The following is a 15,021-nucleotide window of genomic DNA, read 5'->3' as shown; positions in this document are numbered from 1 at the left end:
GAGAAGGATGGGAAATTGTTGAACACAAAGATGAGGGGAAAAGAGATGGTTGTCCGTAGCTGGATTGAAAACTTGATTGTTATCCCTGGCCTTGTACTCGCTTGCGACTACGTTCTTGGCTTTATCTGCAAGTGGTTACTTTGTTTGTGTACCGACTACGGAGTATAGAGAGCCGAGAAGAGCAATGATACCTGCCTGTACCTAGGTATTGAACACAGTCGACCACGACGAAAGATCACCGGTGGTTACAGCGGTAATAAAACAAATCACACTAAATACACATAGACTTAAAAATTGGCTTATTTGTTTGAGTTTTAGTAAGGGGTGTTTTCTAGCGAATGGACTATCATTACAGGGAAGACAGCCGCTACAGGAGGCAGGAGCGGTAGTTTGATCAACAGTTGTATTTCCCAGCGTGGGGAGAATTGAGATACTACATACGTCATTTTGCGAGCTTAACCCTCTAATTGCATATTGATGCACCGGAGCATGTCCTGATAAGTACACACCCTTGCTGTAGGTAGAATTAAGCGCTAGATTTGCCAAAGAACATCCAAGAGAATCTACCTACACCCGGCACCTATTTTCTCTCCCACTCCGCCTTGTTACAGCCGCCATGCTATAAACCGCGATACTGAACGCTCCCAAACCCAAACCAAACCCAAACCCAAACCTCCAGGCTCAGCGCAGTGGTCAGGGCTCCGATCCGATAGCGGTACTTCGGTTGTGCTTCAGACCAAGAATGGCAAACTGGGGGTCCTTGGGGCATATGGAGAATTGGCGACAGGGAAGGAAATGACCCTCGAGGATTATCACTGGACAGACACCGATGAGAGCCAAGATTGAAGTAGCAGTGAACCAAGGCTAAATGGTGTGGCGCCAGATTTCGGGTCTCCAGTATCCTCAGGTTCCCTGCCATGCTAACGCGTCCGATCCATAGTGAGCCCCCTTTTCACTTTACACCCACGACCAATTGGCCGCCCACTTGCCTTTTTCCCACCATCCCGTGCCTTGTCCTGCATTGTATGTATTGCGTCTGCAGCCTGGGGGGGAACCTGTCTCGTGTTAGCTCGGGAAATAGACTTGACATCCGTCAGCGGGATCGATCAACAAAACCTCCGGGCAACCCATCCAACACACAAACTCCCCTCTCACAAGAGTTTATTTTCTTGTTCTTTGCATGTTTTCCTTGTCCGAATAGAGACAACCGAGAGACCCTTGGAAGCTTCGCCTAAAGCAGCTTCAGACATTCGTTTACCCGCTTTTGAACTTGTTGTTTCTTTCTCATTACCTTTTCAACTCTCTTCTCTTTACTTGTCTCTTCACATTCTATTCAATAAATCTTGTCGACATATACATAATACATTGTCACAATGGCAGCCGCCGAACAACCGCAGGTCGAGAACCGACCCCCGCCTTCACGAATGAGAGTCGCCCTGGTGGTACTCTTCCATTCATCATGTGCTATCTGGAGCACTATTCTTTCCAAGTCTGCCCTCAATGGTGTTGAAGCTCCAGTCACATTGCTTGCGCTACAGACTACGATACAGGTCTTGCTACTCACTGTTATCGGATTGGCTACAGGATGGATCAAGCTATATCGACCTCTTAATGTATGTGACTACACAATATCTTAGATACGAAGGACATCTTGCTAACAAATTATTCAAGGCTTGGATTGCCCTACTACCTCTCACGGTCGCGCGTCTCATCGGTATCCTAGCCAAGACATACTGTCTCGCTTCAGTCAACGCCTCCGTCTACCAAATCGCCCGTGGTCTGCTCTTGCCGTTCACTCTCTTCCTGTCGCTGTTGGTTCTCCGACCTCGTCCTTACTACCCTCCCATCTCCCTCGTCGGCTGCGCCATGGTCATGGCTGGTTTCGGAACCGGTATGATGGCCGACTACAGCCAGATGCTCACTTCAGGTAAGGGAGTCCTGCTCGGTGTCGGATCTAGTTTCACAACTGCCGTCGAGTCCGTCGTTGTCAAGCGCTTCCTCGGCAAGAGCCAGGAGGGTATGTGGCAGATGGTTTGGATGTCCAACTGCATGGCCGTCCTCTTCTACATCCCTCTCTTCCCTCTCTCGGGTGAAATGAACACCATGAGCAGCCTCTTTACTGTCGAGTCTATGGACGTCGCCCGCCAGTTCCTCAGCTCCGCCTGCTTGACTGGTGTCTCGGCCTTCCTCCTCACCATCGCCACCTTTATGCAGATCGAGGTTACCAGCCCCACGACTCACATGATTGTCACCGCCGCTCGAGGTGTCGCCCAGAGCTCTCTCGCCGTTGTGCTTCTCGGCGAACTTCTCACTGCCGACCGCGCCGGTAGCATGGCTCTCATCCTTGCCGGAAGCGCCCTCTACGGCTGGGCCCGAGACCGATACCAGCAGGCCAAGAAGGCCGCTGGCAGCTACCAACTACTTCCTCGCGAAGAGGAAGGTCGCGCCGAGATGGCCGACAACAAGGAAGCTAAGGATGTCAAATCATAAGACTTCCTATCTGCCATATATAACACAAACACATATATACCATCTCCTTATTTTCCTTTCTCATTCTTGGGTATGGTGGCTTTATCATGACAGGTGTTTGGATGACAAGATTCTTTTTTGGCATACTTCTTTCAGCTTCTACATACCTTAGACATAGAGACGTTTTACTATGCAATCTGGGGTGTATCTAGTCGACTATATCTTCTCCCTTCGCAGTGCGCAACAAGGGAGATGTTTTGAAAATAAAATTACAGATAAATGTATGACTTGTTTCGTGTAGTGATCGTGGCCATGTCATGTCTGGTGATAGATTATCAAACTTTTGAGAAAAAAGAGTAATGACCTAAGCAGTTTTATTACCCTAGAAACGGTGGCTGTAAGCGTGTTGAAGATTTGCACTGACCACCAACACGAGTTCCATTTAGCCTTTGTTGTTGGTTCAATGCCAGATCGCGACTCTACCATTGGCGCCCCAGTTCTAGAACATGACCCTATTACCCAATGATTCACTATTCCTGTCTTTTCACAACCAAACTGCCGGATTCGATCTCACGCAAGGGAGAAGTAAGAATGCGGCCTGCGGGAGCATGGTTTTTGAGACTACCGCCAGCCACCCGCTACACTATTAAATCAAGACATGGGGAAACTGACATCACTGGAATGTGGTAGAATCTGGGGGTTTAAGTAGTATTTCATAGTTGTATATTTTTTTTGGCTTACTTTCTTATTTTCTTTTTTACCGAGAAACCGTATATTAAGAATGTTTTGTTCATGCATGGGTAGTAATAAAATAAAAACTCTCGAATCATAGAGCCGCTCACCCTTGATTCCCGATCATGTAAAATGGTGCCGCGTAATTGTACAGTTAAGAGCAAAATAGCAAAAATTCCAATAAATCATATCTAATTGCGCGTTTCTCCATGCTTAGTTGTTGTTGTATCTCTCAAAAGCCTCCTCGATCCAAGCCTTAGTGTTGGCATGGTTGTCCTCGAGGAGCTTCTTTGTCAGATCCCTCACGGCTTGTCTTCGCTTAAGGAAGCCGTCTCGGTCGTCAATTACTCGCTCGATGACATCCATCTCGCCCTCTCCGGGTCGCGCCACCCAAGTAGCCTCGCGAGGCATGTAAGAGTAAGCCTTGAGGAGCTCCTCTGTCGCAACAATGGGGGCTCCGGCGATCAAGGATGCGGGAATAGTCGAGGAAGCCTTGCGGTCGAAGTATGTGTCAGAGGCGAACGCAGGGAGGAGAGCAAACGACTTGGATAGCAGAGTGTAGAAGTCGGGGTATGAGAGACCCTGGTCGAAGTGGACGTGGTCCTTGACATGGTCAGGGACCTCAGGAGGAGTACCGTGCCCGATAACATGGAGGCTGACGTTCTTGGGGCTGTGGCCCTCGGCCTCCTCGCCAGCCTTTCGAACAACACTGCCGAGATGGTTGAAGATACCGTTGTAGTCACGTCGGCCGGAAGAGTAATCACCCTGGAGAGACAGAGAGATGCCGGGCTGGAGATCAGGGTCGGGGATCTGGACGGGGAAGACCGGGGGAATAACTCGGGTGGTGAGGTTGGCAGCGGTGTGCCACTTAGGAATGGTATCGTTGAGGAAAAAGTCAACAGTGTGCTGGCTCAGACCGACAAAGTCGACTCGCTGGTGCTCAGCGAAACTTCGGACAGCCTGGACGTACTTGCCCTGAGCCCATCGATCGGCGTGGTGGATGGTGCAGAAGAGATGAGTGCTGGCGGTTTTGAGAAGCTTGACGATAGGGTCGGCGCCACGGTCAAGATCAAACTCGCAGGTGGTGGATACGAGAATGTGAGGGGGGTTCTCTGCGACAGCGCTGGCGAACTTGTCCCACTTGTTGATGGTGATGTTGGCGGGGAGGCTGAAGTTACCCATGATGTCCTGCATTTGGAAGCGCTGGTTGGCGAAGTAGACGTCGAGCTGAGAGCCTTCCTGGCCACCGAAAGCGTGCATCAGGGCAGCAGCGACTTCGTCGTGAGTACCGGAGGACTCTGTGAGCACGATGCGCAGAGGCTCTTTGGGGTCCTTGGCGGGAGCCTTTTTGCTGTTGCCCATCCAAGAAGAGAGGACGCCATCGTCGGTGGTGAAAGGAATCTTCCATCCGTTGGGAGGTCGAGGAATGGATGACCAGGTATCTTCACGGAGGAAGACAAAGAAGACGACGAGCGCAAGGAGGATTGCGACCCAGAGCAGCGAATAGAATCGCCGAGGAAGAGCGACGGCCATTTTGATTGTGAGGTTCTTTTGGAACTTTTTCTTTATCTGTATGAACGAACGAAGGATTCAAAGGTCGATTCGATTAATGGATGATGAAGGAGAGAAATATCAAAGCATCACAAACCCTCGACCGGCGGGAAAGGATGGAGGGGAGAAGAAGATTAGAAAAGTTCAAGTTTCGGTTCGAGCAGGGACAAAAAAGAAGCCAAGAGATATTTTTTTGTACCTGCGAGGCGAGGGGGGAAGAATGGTAAGGTTGGACGACAAGGACCAAGAGGGGGGAAAGGGAATTATGACAGAAGAATAACGACGGGAGGAATAAGGTAGGATAAAGAATGGATAGGGGGTCCAGTACTAAAAAGGTGATGGATGGATGGGATGGAGTGGACGCGCAAGCGGGTCTCCAGTTGGCGGGCTCTCTGTAAATACCAAGTTAAGCACTGGACCCGACCTCAGCGGGCACCTTAGTAACTTTGGTACTAGGTACAGGTAGGCAGAGAGATGGAAGACGGGCAGTTTAAAGAAGCAGGTACCTAAAAAGCTTAGGTACTAATAGTTTCTCGTATGCAAGAGCGGGAATTGAGTTGAGAAAAAGGAAATGATTGCATTTGAAAATACGCCTCAACCAATCCCTTGTGCTTATTTTCTTTCTCTTTACAGTCAGTGCTAATCTTTCCTATCTATCATCTTACCCCCACTACTAACTTTTGTAGACGCAGGTGGCTTTCAATAGTCGCGATCCGTTTAAACCAAATGCGATATACAGTCCTACCAACAATAGAAAAGAATAAAAGCAAGTGATAGAATTGATTTGTTGGCAGAGGTTCCGTTCTGATGGACGCGAAAAGCGCCGAAGGGTTAGGGGCATTGAGACAAAAACCTACGGGGGTTCCGTCGCGAACGCTCCAGGGGCTGGGGTTCCCAATCACAAGAGGCGGGCTGCCGCAGAAATCAATAAAAAAGCTTGGTACCTATTTAGCCTGCAGCAGAGTTTGGACCTGTCAAACTTTAGGTGAGTGCTTTACAGGGGAGATGCCAGTTGTTCACATGCCAGCACCTGAGTTAGTAGGTAGTAGGTACTAAATTGATATATAGGTACCTATCTGCTCTGTAATAGTACGGTGCTTTCTTTCTCTCGCCTCATCTTGATACCGCCTCGAATATGTTTCTCAATCTTGAAACTGTTTTCCCCCACACGCACTTCAAAATGACACAAAACTTGTTCGGGTACAGGCAGGTTTGAGACAGAATCTACAGAGAAGGGTGGCTGCCTTTCTTCCCGATAAGCCACACTGGAGCCAACAAGATTCGAGATCTTGGATCTCTTGCCAAGCTTTCTTAGTCGAAATCCGGACACTGGAGAGAGAGACTTGTCTTGTCGTCCAAGAAAGTGAGGCTCGTTTCTTAAAAGTGATGCCATAATAGACGTTGAGCTTGGACTGTTTCGTGATATATACTTGTTGACCCATGGACGCTGAGGCTGCGTTTTTAGAATGCATCATCACTCTTAGTTTTTGGGCTAGTTTTAACCACCAAAATACAGTACATATCAACATAGATAGATTCATGGGCTAGTGCTGGACAACAAAGGGGTCATCGTCGAGAAGCAGGAAAACGGGTCAAATTATCAACTGGTGTACGATCCTCGAGCGATCCTGCGAATCCTTCCATTTTGTTCTATGATATTCAGGAGACCGACCCAGTATTATCACAAGCTTATCAGCCAAGGTTGTTGCTGAGCTTAAAAATTGTCGACGTACATATGTGTTTGGGCCTCGAAGATCTTTGTCGCAGAGTGTCTCGGCATACGTCCAGTCTTTTTTGCAAGCTGAGACTTTCTTTCTCTTTGGTTGGCGAAGATTGACGTGACGGGTTGGAGGTGGTTGCCGCTAATTCATCTCGGTCCCTGTTCATTAAACAACGGTCCGCCCCCCAATTTACCCGTTACCCCCTATTTTAATTGCATCCAATCTTATGAAACATACAGCCTTATCATTTGAATCCTCCTTATTCGCGCTTATTCTGCAAAAACTCGGTGTGATAGTGAGGGATAGTCTTATTACTGTAGGATAGAAGCTACTGCAGTCCTTGAGGACACTAGCAAGGGGGATCCCAAATTGACAGCCGTTGTTGTGAAACTTGTTCAGTGCTTATCCTCATTTTTCCTTTCCTTTCTCTCTTCCCCTGTCAAACATTTAATCTAATCTGCATCTGCAGACTTGGCACACCCTCCCGATCGCGCTACACCCTATGCGGCTTATAGTGGTTTATGAAGAATAAGTGAATATGCAGTTATACACTATTCATACAATCACTCTCCCTCGCTAAGATGATACCTATGTATGGGGAATAAACTCGTGTGGCAGTTCTGCTCCGCCCTGGCAACTCGTGTGGCTTGCATACTCTTTGACCACTGATGTTGATTCCCGACCCTCTATTAAAAGTCTTCGTGTCTTTATTTGGTTCATGTCGCCACCGTTTGCGGTTTCCAGAAATATCTTCAGCTCCTCATTGGAGGATGATCAAGATCTGGCGCAGCCACTAACGGCGGAAGCGAGGGTATTGGCGTGCATGACATGACATTCAATACAAGGGAAACATTGTACGTATCAGATTGTGTCTGCGGGAATACCGCCCAGACTCCTCATTCTATCGACGTCCACTGGGTGACCGGAAGAGGCGTATGCAGCATTCCAGAAGACTGCAGATTGCAATCATCATATACGCGTGGTGTCTTGGCTTATTCGTCATAAAATGATCATATCAGTAAAGGCCTGATTTCTCCTCCGCTAGTCAACCGCACCAACCGAATCTATTCAGCAACTAAATGGCCGCTTGCTTATTCTCGTATTACAAGACCATCTCGGCCGAGTTCGAGGGTTCCATTTCGTTATACGACATCCGCCCACTGATCCCTCATACCAGTCCCACAGCTTCCTCCCGTCCCTCTCGGGTAGCATGGCATGTACTATGTCCCAACAAGAACACTCGTCATCAGGTCGCATGCGGGTATGATGTGATGTACATCCTGATGTTCACATCCGGGGATAAACCGGCATCAGGGTTCGTATACGCTCCACAAGCAAGTACATGCAGTACAACGAGGAACCACATGGCCTTTGCCTGGACGCCACGTTACCTGGGTTCTGCGCTACATTGACGATGCCCTCATTTCCACCCCGTTGGGTCATCTCGCGGCCGAGTATCCAGTTGCTGGCCTTGTACGTAGCACAGTTGGGCATGCGATCTAAGGAACCCGTATCCAGCATTCCAGGATCTATACCGTTAGTGGGGGACCCCTGACCCGTCACGATGTTCAAACGACCCTTGTTGAGGTGTTGGAGCTAGTCGGTTCTTCGGCAGCTGTAATACGAAGCTGGGGTATGAGCAGCGTTGTGAAGAGGAGTGGCTGCGTAGTGCACTAAAGGGAATACACCACCATATATCCCTTTAGCGAATATCATCGATTAGTCTATAATCAGGATCAAGTCAGCTTCGTTCTAGAAGACGCGGAGCCTTGGTTCCCGCGATGCAACGTGGATGCTACGATCTTGACAGCTGAGATCGTCGAGGTCCGGGTTGAAGAACTAGGGAGAGGGGCGTTGCACTAGCAATAGCTCTGATTGCTTCCATTGCAAGTTTCTGTACTTCTTGTAAGTGACTGTAGATAGTGCTGGTAGGTTGTGTAAGTCTTGCTTTTGATCGTGGAGTCAAGTACATTGCAGCTCATGTTGTGTATAAGATCTTGCAAAGCTCAGAGCCTACACCTGACGATGCATACTCTCCCGTATTGCAGAGGGACATTCTTCTACCTTGTGCGTTACGGTTAGGATATCTCGGGTGTATAAAGTCTTAACGTCATAGTTGTCTTTTTGTGTGGCTCTCCAGAGGAAACACTATCAACGAACCTAGTCAGACAGGATGGGTACCTCGAGTCCTGTAGTCATTGTGTTTTATTCACGTATATATTAGAATAGAAAAATTTCTTTATTTTGCATCTTCTTTTCACAATGGCTATACCAGTTGTTCGTCGTTGGTCAGAAATTTGCCAACCTCTGTCAAAAGGAATGGTCTACAGTGACATCTCAATGGCATGGCCAAGTCTATGTAGAAGATACCCCCCGGAGCATGAAGCAGTCTGCTCTAAAGAAAATCCCAGTTCCAAGTCTCATCTAGATCCATCAAAGCCTCCCAGTCTACTTCATCGCCTTCCCCATTCGAAGTTGCACCGCCAAACGAATCACCTTGACCAAGATCCATACCGCCTCCAGCTTGTGTCCAGGAAGGTAGGTCGTCAGATGCGGCACCTAAAGCAGTCGACAGTCGTTCCACAGATAGAGAACCGTTGTCCGCCGGAAGGGAGATATGAAGTGATGAGTCGAAAGTCGAGGTGTCGATCAGAGGGTGGTTGACTGGAATCTCAAACGACTGGTTGGCCGCATTGTCAAGCATCTGCTGTACATCCGAGTTGACGCGGTTTCCACGCTGTAGTGTACGTTCGGCTTTGTCACCCTGCCGCTTGAGTTCCTTTTCGCGATGCTTTTCTGCTTCTGCATATAGCTTCATGAGGGATTTCCACATATACCCCGTCTTCATATCCTTGGTTGCTCTCTCTTTTAATGCTGCGGTAGCGCTCCACGCATCTTCAAGCTCGTGAGTCCAGGTGTGTTGAGATACCTGACGCAGGAAGACACCCATTGCATGCCACGGCATCTGTCCCTGCAATTGCCAACGCCATCTCTCCCATGAAGGCTCTGACTTGAGGAGCTGGACGCAACGGATGACTTCGATGGATGGGCGAAGCAGTTCATCTGTTGGCGGCTGGTCCCTTGATCGACGCCTGATGACGAGCTCGACTTTGGCGAAGAAGAGTTTTGCCATTGTTCTGATGAAGGAATCCCACGATTTGTTCGTTTGGAGGTGCTGGAAGTATGTGTTTTCGACTTTTTGTTTCAGGGCGTTGAACAGGCCGAGCCGTGTTTCGAGGGAGTTTGTCCTGTCGGCTCGTATGGCTTGAGTGAGGTACCATAGCTCGCAGCGGATGAGACAAAGAGTTACGCATGTTGAGCCTTGGTTGGGATCAGGTATCTGAGATATCGAACTGTCCAGATCAATGTCGTTTGTGTTTGTCGGGAGTCCTGCACTAAAAGATGCTGGCGTAATAGACAAATCTGAAGCTTCAGGTCGTCGACTGGCAGAGTCGATGAAGCAGATCTGCCACCATAAGCGACGTCTGGTTTCCCTTTGAAGCTGATTATGCTGATCTGAATCGTCTTCTCGATGAAGGCCCGCTCCCTTTGCCAATCGTAGGACTAACCCTGTCAATGGGAACACTTTATCTTGAGCGCCGGTGTTTGGTAGCAGAGATAGGTACATAACCAAAGTTTGCAGAACAGTAATGTCTTTAGATGATAAGAAGTTGACACGAGCAAGAGCCTGTTCTGTGCCGAATTGGTATCGTTGCAGAAGTTGTTCTTTGGGTGTATTGAAGTTGTGAGCGACCGCCTCATCATCTAAAGACGTGATGGCAGCGAGTGAGATCGCAAACAACAAGGCTTCTGTGGTAGATCCGCAAGAACTAAAATTTCCTTTCAGGTCTTTGATGATATTTTCGACAGTTGGGATATGCAGAATCTTGATGAAGGGGTCTACATTCTCAACATAGGTCTGCCAGATAAATAGCATCTGAGAGGGCATGGGGTTCAGGCCATCGAGAGCTTTTGAGAAGTCTGCGCTTCCAAAGATAAAGCCCAGATGACTGAGAGGTGACAGGTTTCCATTGGCAGTTGGTTCAGTCATGATTGAGGTGTTTGATGGATCAGAGTAGTCGGCTACGTCGTGCACTGCTTGAAGGATATTGTCAACCTGTGGGTGTTAGTTGGGCGCTCCATGCTGTCTGGGACTGTTGCACTTACTTCGGAGCAAAATACAGACCAGAATCGATTCCCAACGTGCAATCCACCGTCTTTGTCAACGACAAGACGACCGAAATCTTCACCTTCATCTGTCGAGTCAGCAACAGTAGATGACGTAGCCCAGGAAGAGCCTGTTGCAGAAGCATCCACTGTTATCTGCTTCTGATGCGATGCTCCGATACTGGCCCCATTTTCATCCTCAACCTGCGCCGCGAGCTCCGTGACGACTGACTCTAGACGACGCAGACGACTAAGCAATTCGGATTGTTTCTGCGCTGGTGTTTTGGATGTAGAAGGACCACGGTTGCGACGGGGAATACGGCCTGTCACGGGGAAGTGACAATCAATCTTGTTCTTTACACAATTGGAACAGGGGTCTTTTCTGTCACAGCGAATCTTGCGACGACGGCAGATTACACAGCTCCAGATTTTGAGGGTGGTTTCATCTTGGGGTGATGATGATGATCGGTCCATCGGTGATTATAAGCTCCGACTATAGATAGTGGTATGGTAGTGAGTATCTATCTGTTGATTACTGCTATGAGGGATATATCGGTCAATTGAAGTAAATGTACAGTGGATGAATTGATCAGATGCTAATTCTATCTTTTGTCAGCTTATCAAAGTCATCCTTCAAAAAGAATAGGCACTGATCGGGGATCGACTTCGGACACGGCGTTCGGCCATGATCCCTGTCACCGGAGGACACTCTACCACTCAACCGAGTGCGGACAACACTAACAGCGAATACATGCCATCAAACCTAAATCTGTATGATCATGACCGTACCTTTGATAGATGATTTGAGTGATAGCACAAGTCCAGCACCGACACCGAGCATCATGGCTCACATATAAATGAGATGTATAGAAAGGAATAAACTCACAACAGTACTACCACTCTCAATTGTTACAGCCGAATCCAATAAACACACAACAGAAAAAAATCCACACGACTCAACATGGTCAAGACTGTAGTAATCCTCGGAGCAGGCTGGGCAGGTCTACCACTTACACACAAGCTCCTCAAATACACTCTCCCAAAGATGTCAACCCTCAAAGTCATACTCGTCTCACCAAACACTCACTTTTTCTGGAACGTCGCCGCCACTCGTGGTATTATCCCAGAAGCTATTCCCGACCAGCAGCTCTTCCTACCCATCAAACCTGCATTTGACCAATACCCCCAAGCGAACTTTGAGTTTGTTCTTGGGAAAGCAGACAAGATTATCGCAGAGCTGGGCCGTGTTGATGTGGCCTGCAATGACGGATCTACGAGGGAGATTAACTATGATGAACTTGTCATCGCCACTGGCTCTTCCATGGCTAGTGGCCTTCCACTGAAACCTGTCGGGACACATGAGCAAACAATGTCTGCCTGGACACAACTGAAGAGCCAAGTTGGACATGCAAAGTCAGTCATAATCTCTGGGGCTGGTGCGACAGGAACTGAAGTGGCGGGAGAATTGGCAGCGAGATATGGCTCTAAAAAGGACATTACCCTCATCATCAGTGGTGATCAACCTTTGGAAGGGGCTCTTGAGTCTGTTCGAACTTCTGTCACAAGAGACCTCACAACTCTTGGAGTGAAGCTCATTCAAAACACACGTGTAAATGAAGCGAAGAAGAGTTTAGATGGTGGGAAGACCGAACTACTCTTGTCAAATGGGACTATACTCAAGACCGACCTTTACTTGGCACTCCACGGCATTAAACTCAACACATCCTTCGTACCACCCAAATTCTTGGATGACAAAGGAAACATCCGAATCGACCGAACCATGCGTGTCGTTGAGTCAAAGAATATCTGGGCCATCGGCGACGTAGGCGATATCGATCCCAAGCAATTGACCGTTACGGACAATCAGATCATCCACTTGGCAGCAGCTCTAGACGCAGTTCTTACAGGAGAAACGTCTATTAAACCATATGAGCCTGCGGCGAAAAAGATGATCTTTGTGTCGTTGGGGAAGAAGTATGCGACTGGGCAGATTGGAAACTGGAAGTTGTTCTCATTTATGGTGTCGTGGGTCAAAGGGAGGAAGTTGTTTGTCGATACAGCGGAGGGGTATGTTGGTGGGAAACATTTGAGACATGAATCTATGTAGTGCTCTGTTTTTACTTCTCTCTTTTAGATTATCTTTCGAGTCTGGTTCTATTGTTAAGAGAGAGTCCTTCGATGGACGACGGTCACGTCTTGGTAACTGCGCTCATCAAGTTGGCCCTCGCAGCTTGTCCATGTGTTATTAATTCGTAATACCCAATTGATATGTGAATAATTTTATTTATTTTCCCCGCCTTTGCTCTTATGCGGCGGCTTACATGTTTATTGATGCGATCAAGCGAATACGCTCAATACGCCGGAATACGCTATATCATCAAAATAAATACGCCGATTGACTCCACAGAACATTTTAATAAGCAATCAAACTAGGGACGATGAATTTCAATGCTTACGCCAAGATATTATGCTTATTTCACTTACACAGAATTGCGGTACGCCCAGGATACTGCGTATAGGGCTGAGGCAGGACAGCGTGACTTATACGCAACGATAGATGGATACTGAGGAGTTGAATAGAAACAAGAATGCCTCATATGTTCAAGAATAAGTATATAAGTTGGTCTATGTCTAGTAGTTTTCGTTCAAATCAGCAACTCATCACTCAACATCCTTTACACAACTAAGACAACAACCACCACAACCACATTCGTACTCTTACAATCTGCACTATGTTCTCCAACGTCAAGGTCTCCATCGTCACTGCCTTTTTGGCCTATTCGTCTCTTGCAACTGCTGCCCCTCAGGGTAAAGACACGAGCACCGAGACCAGTCTGGTCACCAAGCTGCGACTGGCTGACAGGTTCGTTTTATTCTCACGCTCTCACTCGCGGTGATACTGACATAGACAGTGCCATTGATCGCTACAATCTTCTCCCAGAGGACAAAGACTTCCACTTTAGCTTCAACAGCACTCCAGCTCGTTTCGCCAATGGCAAGACGTTCCCTGCTCTTACTGGAACTGGAATCAGTCTGGCTGCTGCTGAAATTCCAGGTATTTCCCTACGATCCATACTTGTTGCGGAAAATTACTGACTGAGCCAGGCTGCTCCATGATCTCTGTCCACACCCATCCTCGAGCAGCAGAGCTCTTCGCTGTTATATCCGGCCATCTCTACACCGAAGCTGTGCCCGAAGGCGGCGTCCTCGATGCTGAAGGCAAGCCTCGTGTCATCAGGAACGAGCTGAGCGCTGGCGAAGCAACTATCTTTTACCAAGGAGCTATGCATTACCAGATCAACACCGAGTGCGATGGCGCTTTTGCGCTGGCTGCTTTCCCGTCCGAGGATGCTGGTGCTGCTGGTGTTGCGGCTGGACTCTTCTCTGTCAAGAACGAGGCTCTTGTGAACACTTTTGGAGAGGTCATCAAGGGCGAGGATATTGATAAGATCAGGGGTGGTATTTCGAAGGACATTGGTTTCAAGATTGATCAATGCCTTGCCAAGTGTGGTAAGCAGAAGCGTCAGGCTTAGGGGGGGTTAAGTTTCGGGATCTCTCTCTCTCTCTCTCTCTCTTTTTTTCTTTTTCTTTCTTCACTATGTTCCAACTCGGGGATGTACAAGTCATCTTAGCTTGTTGATGTTGGGATTAGATAGATGTTATTGTAGAAGTGTTATAGACTTTCATTGAATATTGTTGAGAAATCAGTGGCGTCTTCTGCCTTTTTAGCCGGGATTCGAATCCATCTTTCAAAGACCCTTAACGTCATCGAGGCTGACAGGTGATCTGCAATAACAGGGAACCTGCATAGCCACCACTTGCTTATTTATAAGCTTAATCGTGCCCAAGCTTTTGACTGCCTTGGCTTTGATTTGCATCTCATATCGTTGTTTCATTTACCTAGAAAAATACTCGGTAGGCCTTGATGCATGATATCTTGACTTTGCAGTACTAACACGCACGACAGATCATGGCAAACAAACAAGGCAACGGAGCCGAATATGTACGGAAACAACAAAAGGTCAACAAACCACCCGAACAAGATCACAAATCAAGAAAAGCAATGGGCAGTACAGCGCATTGGTGGAGTACATTCGCGACGGTGCTTTGCTTTCCTTGTGCAGGGGGAGGAGGGATGTAGGCAGTTTTGGTTGATATATACCTAGCTCTTCATCGTTTAACAATGGCCCTGTTTTTTTTTCGTTTTACAAAACGGAGTGACTCAAATATCCGCATCAGAATAGTGGCTTGTTCTCGGACGAATTCTACACCGACTCCAACCGAAGGGATTCCCAAACAGCATTTCCGGGTAGAACCGGATTCAGCCGCAGTCAGCTGGTTCAACACTTTAACCAGGAATAACATGATACGATGACTCAGG

General features: G+C 48.0%; 5 protein-coding genes across 5 annotated transcripts; 3 read left to right on the top strand and 2 right to left on the bottom strand.

The window, feature by feature from the left end:
• Window positions 1-1,373: 1,373 nt before the first annotated feature.
• On the top strand, window positions 1,374-2,490 carry FPOAC1_002827 (uncharacterized protein; the record flags this gene model as incomplete). The annotated part of the gene is made up of 2 exons (XM_044847401.1): window positions 1,374-1,613; window positions 1,672-2,490. The coding sequence occupies 2 exons, from the start codon at window positions 1,374-1,376 to the stop codon at window positions 2,488-2,490; spliced, it is 1,059 nt and encodes a 352-aa protein (XP_044713317.1).
• A 924-nt stretch (window positions 2,491-3,414) lies between these two features.
• Window positions 3,415-4,734, bottom strand: FPOAC1_002826 (uncharacterized protein; the record flags this gene model as incomplete). Its single annotated transcript, XM_044847400.1, has 1 exon — window positions 3,415-4,734. The coding sequence occupies one exon, from the start codon at window positions 4,732-4,734 to the stop codon at window positions 3,415-3,417; it is 1,320 nt and encodes a 439-aa protein (XP_044713316.1).
• Window positions 4,735-8,868: 4,134 nt separating this feature from the next.
• Window positions 8,869-11,114, bottom strand: FPOAC1_002825 (uncharacterized protein; the record flags this gene model as incomplete). Its single annotated transcript, XM_044847399.1, has 3 exons — window positions 8,869-10,590; window positions 10,641-10,963; window positions 11,012-11,114. The coding sequence occupies 3 exons, from the start codon at window positions 11,112-11,114 to the stop codon at window positions 8,869-8,871; spliced, it is 2,148 nt and encodes a 715-aa protein (XP_044713315.1).
• Window positions 11,115-11,601: 487 nt separating this feature from the next.
• Window positions 11,602-12,889, top strand: FPOAC1_002824 (uncharacterized protein; the record flags this gene model as incomplete). The annotated part of the gene is made up of 2 exons (XM_044847398.1): window positions 11,602-12,707; window positions 12,775-12,889. 2 exons carry the CDS (start codon window positions 11,602-11,604, stop codon window positions 12,887-12,889), a joined length of 1,221 nt encoding a protein of 406 aa, XP_044713314.1.
• Window positions 12,890-13,372: 483 nt separating this feature from the next.
• FPOAC1_002823 (uncharacterized protein) lies at window positions 13,373-14,173 on the top strand (the record flags this gene model as incomplete). Its single annotated transcript, XM_044847397.1, has 3 exons — window positions 13,373-13,503; window positions 13,553-13,695; window positions 13,746-14,173. The coding sequence occupies 3 exons, from the start codon at window positions 13,373-13,375 to the stop codon at window positions 14,171-14,173; spliced, it is 702 nt and encodes a 233-aa protein (XP_044713313.1).
• Between the last annotated feature and the right edge of the window lie 848 nt (window positions 14,174-15,021).

The sequence above is a fragment of the Fusarium poae genome, chromosome 1 (assembly GCF_019609905.1).
Source record: "Fusarium poae strain DAOMC 252244 chromosome 1, whole genome shotgun sequence".
Classification (NCBI taxonomy): Eukaryota; Fungi; Ascomycota; class Sordariomycetes; order Hypocreales; family Nectriaceae; genus Fusarium; species Fusarium poae.
The sequence above is the reverse complement of the archived record's forward strand: the minus strand, read 5'-3'. Positions and strand labels throughout refer to the sequence as shown.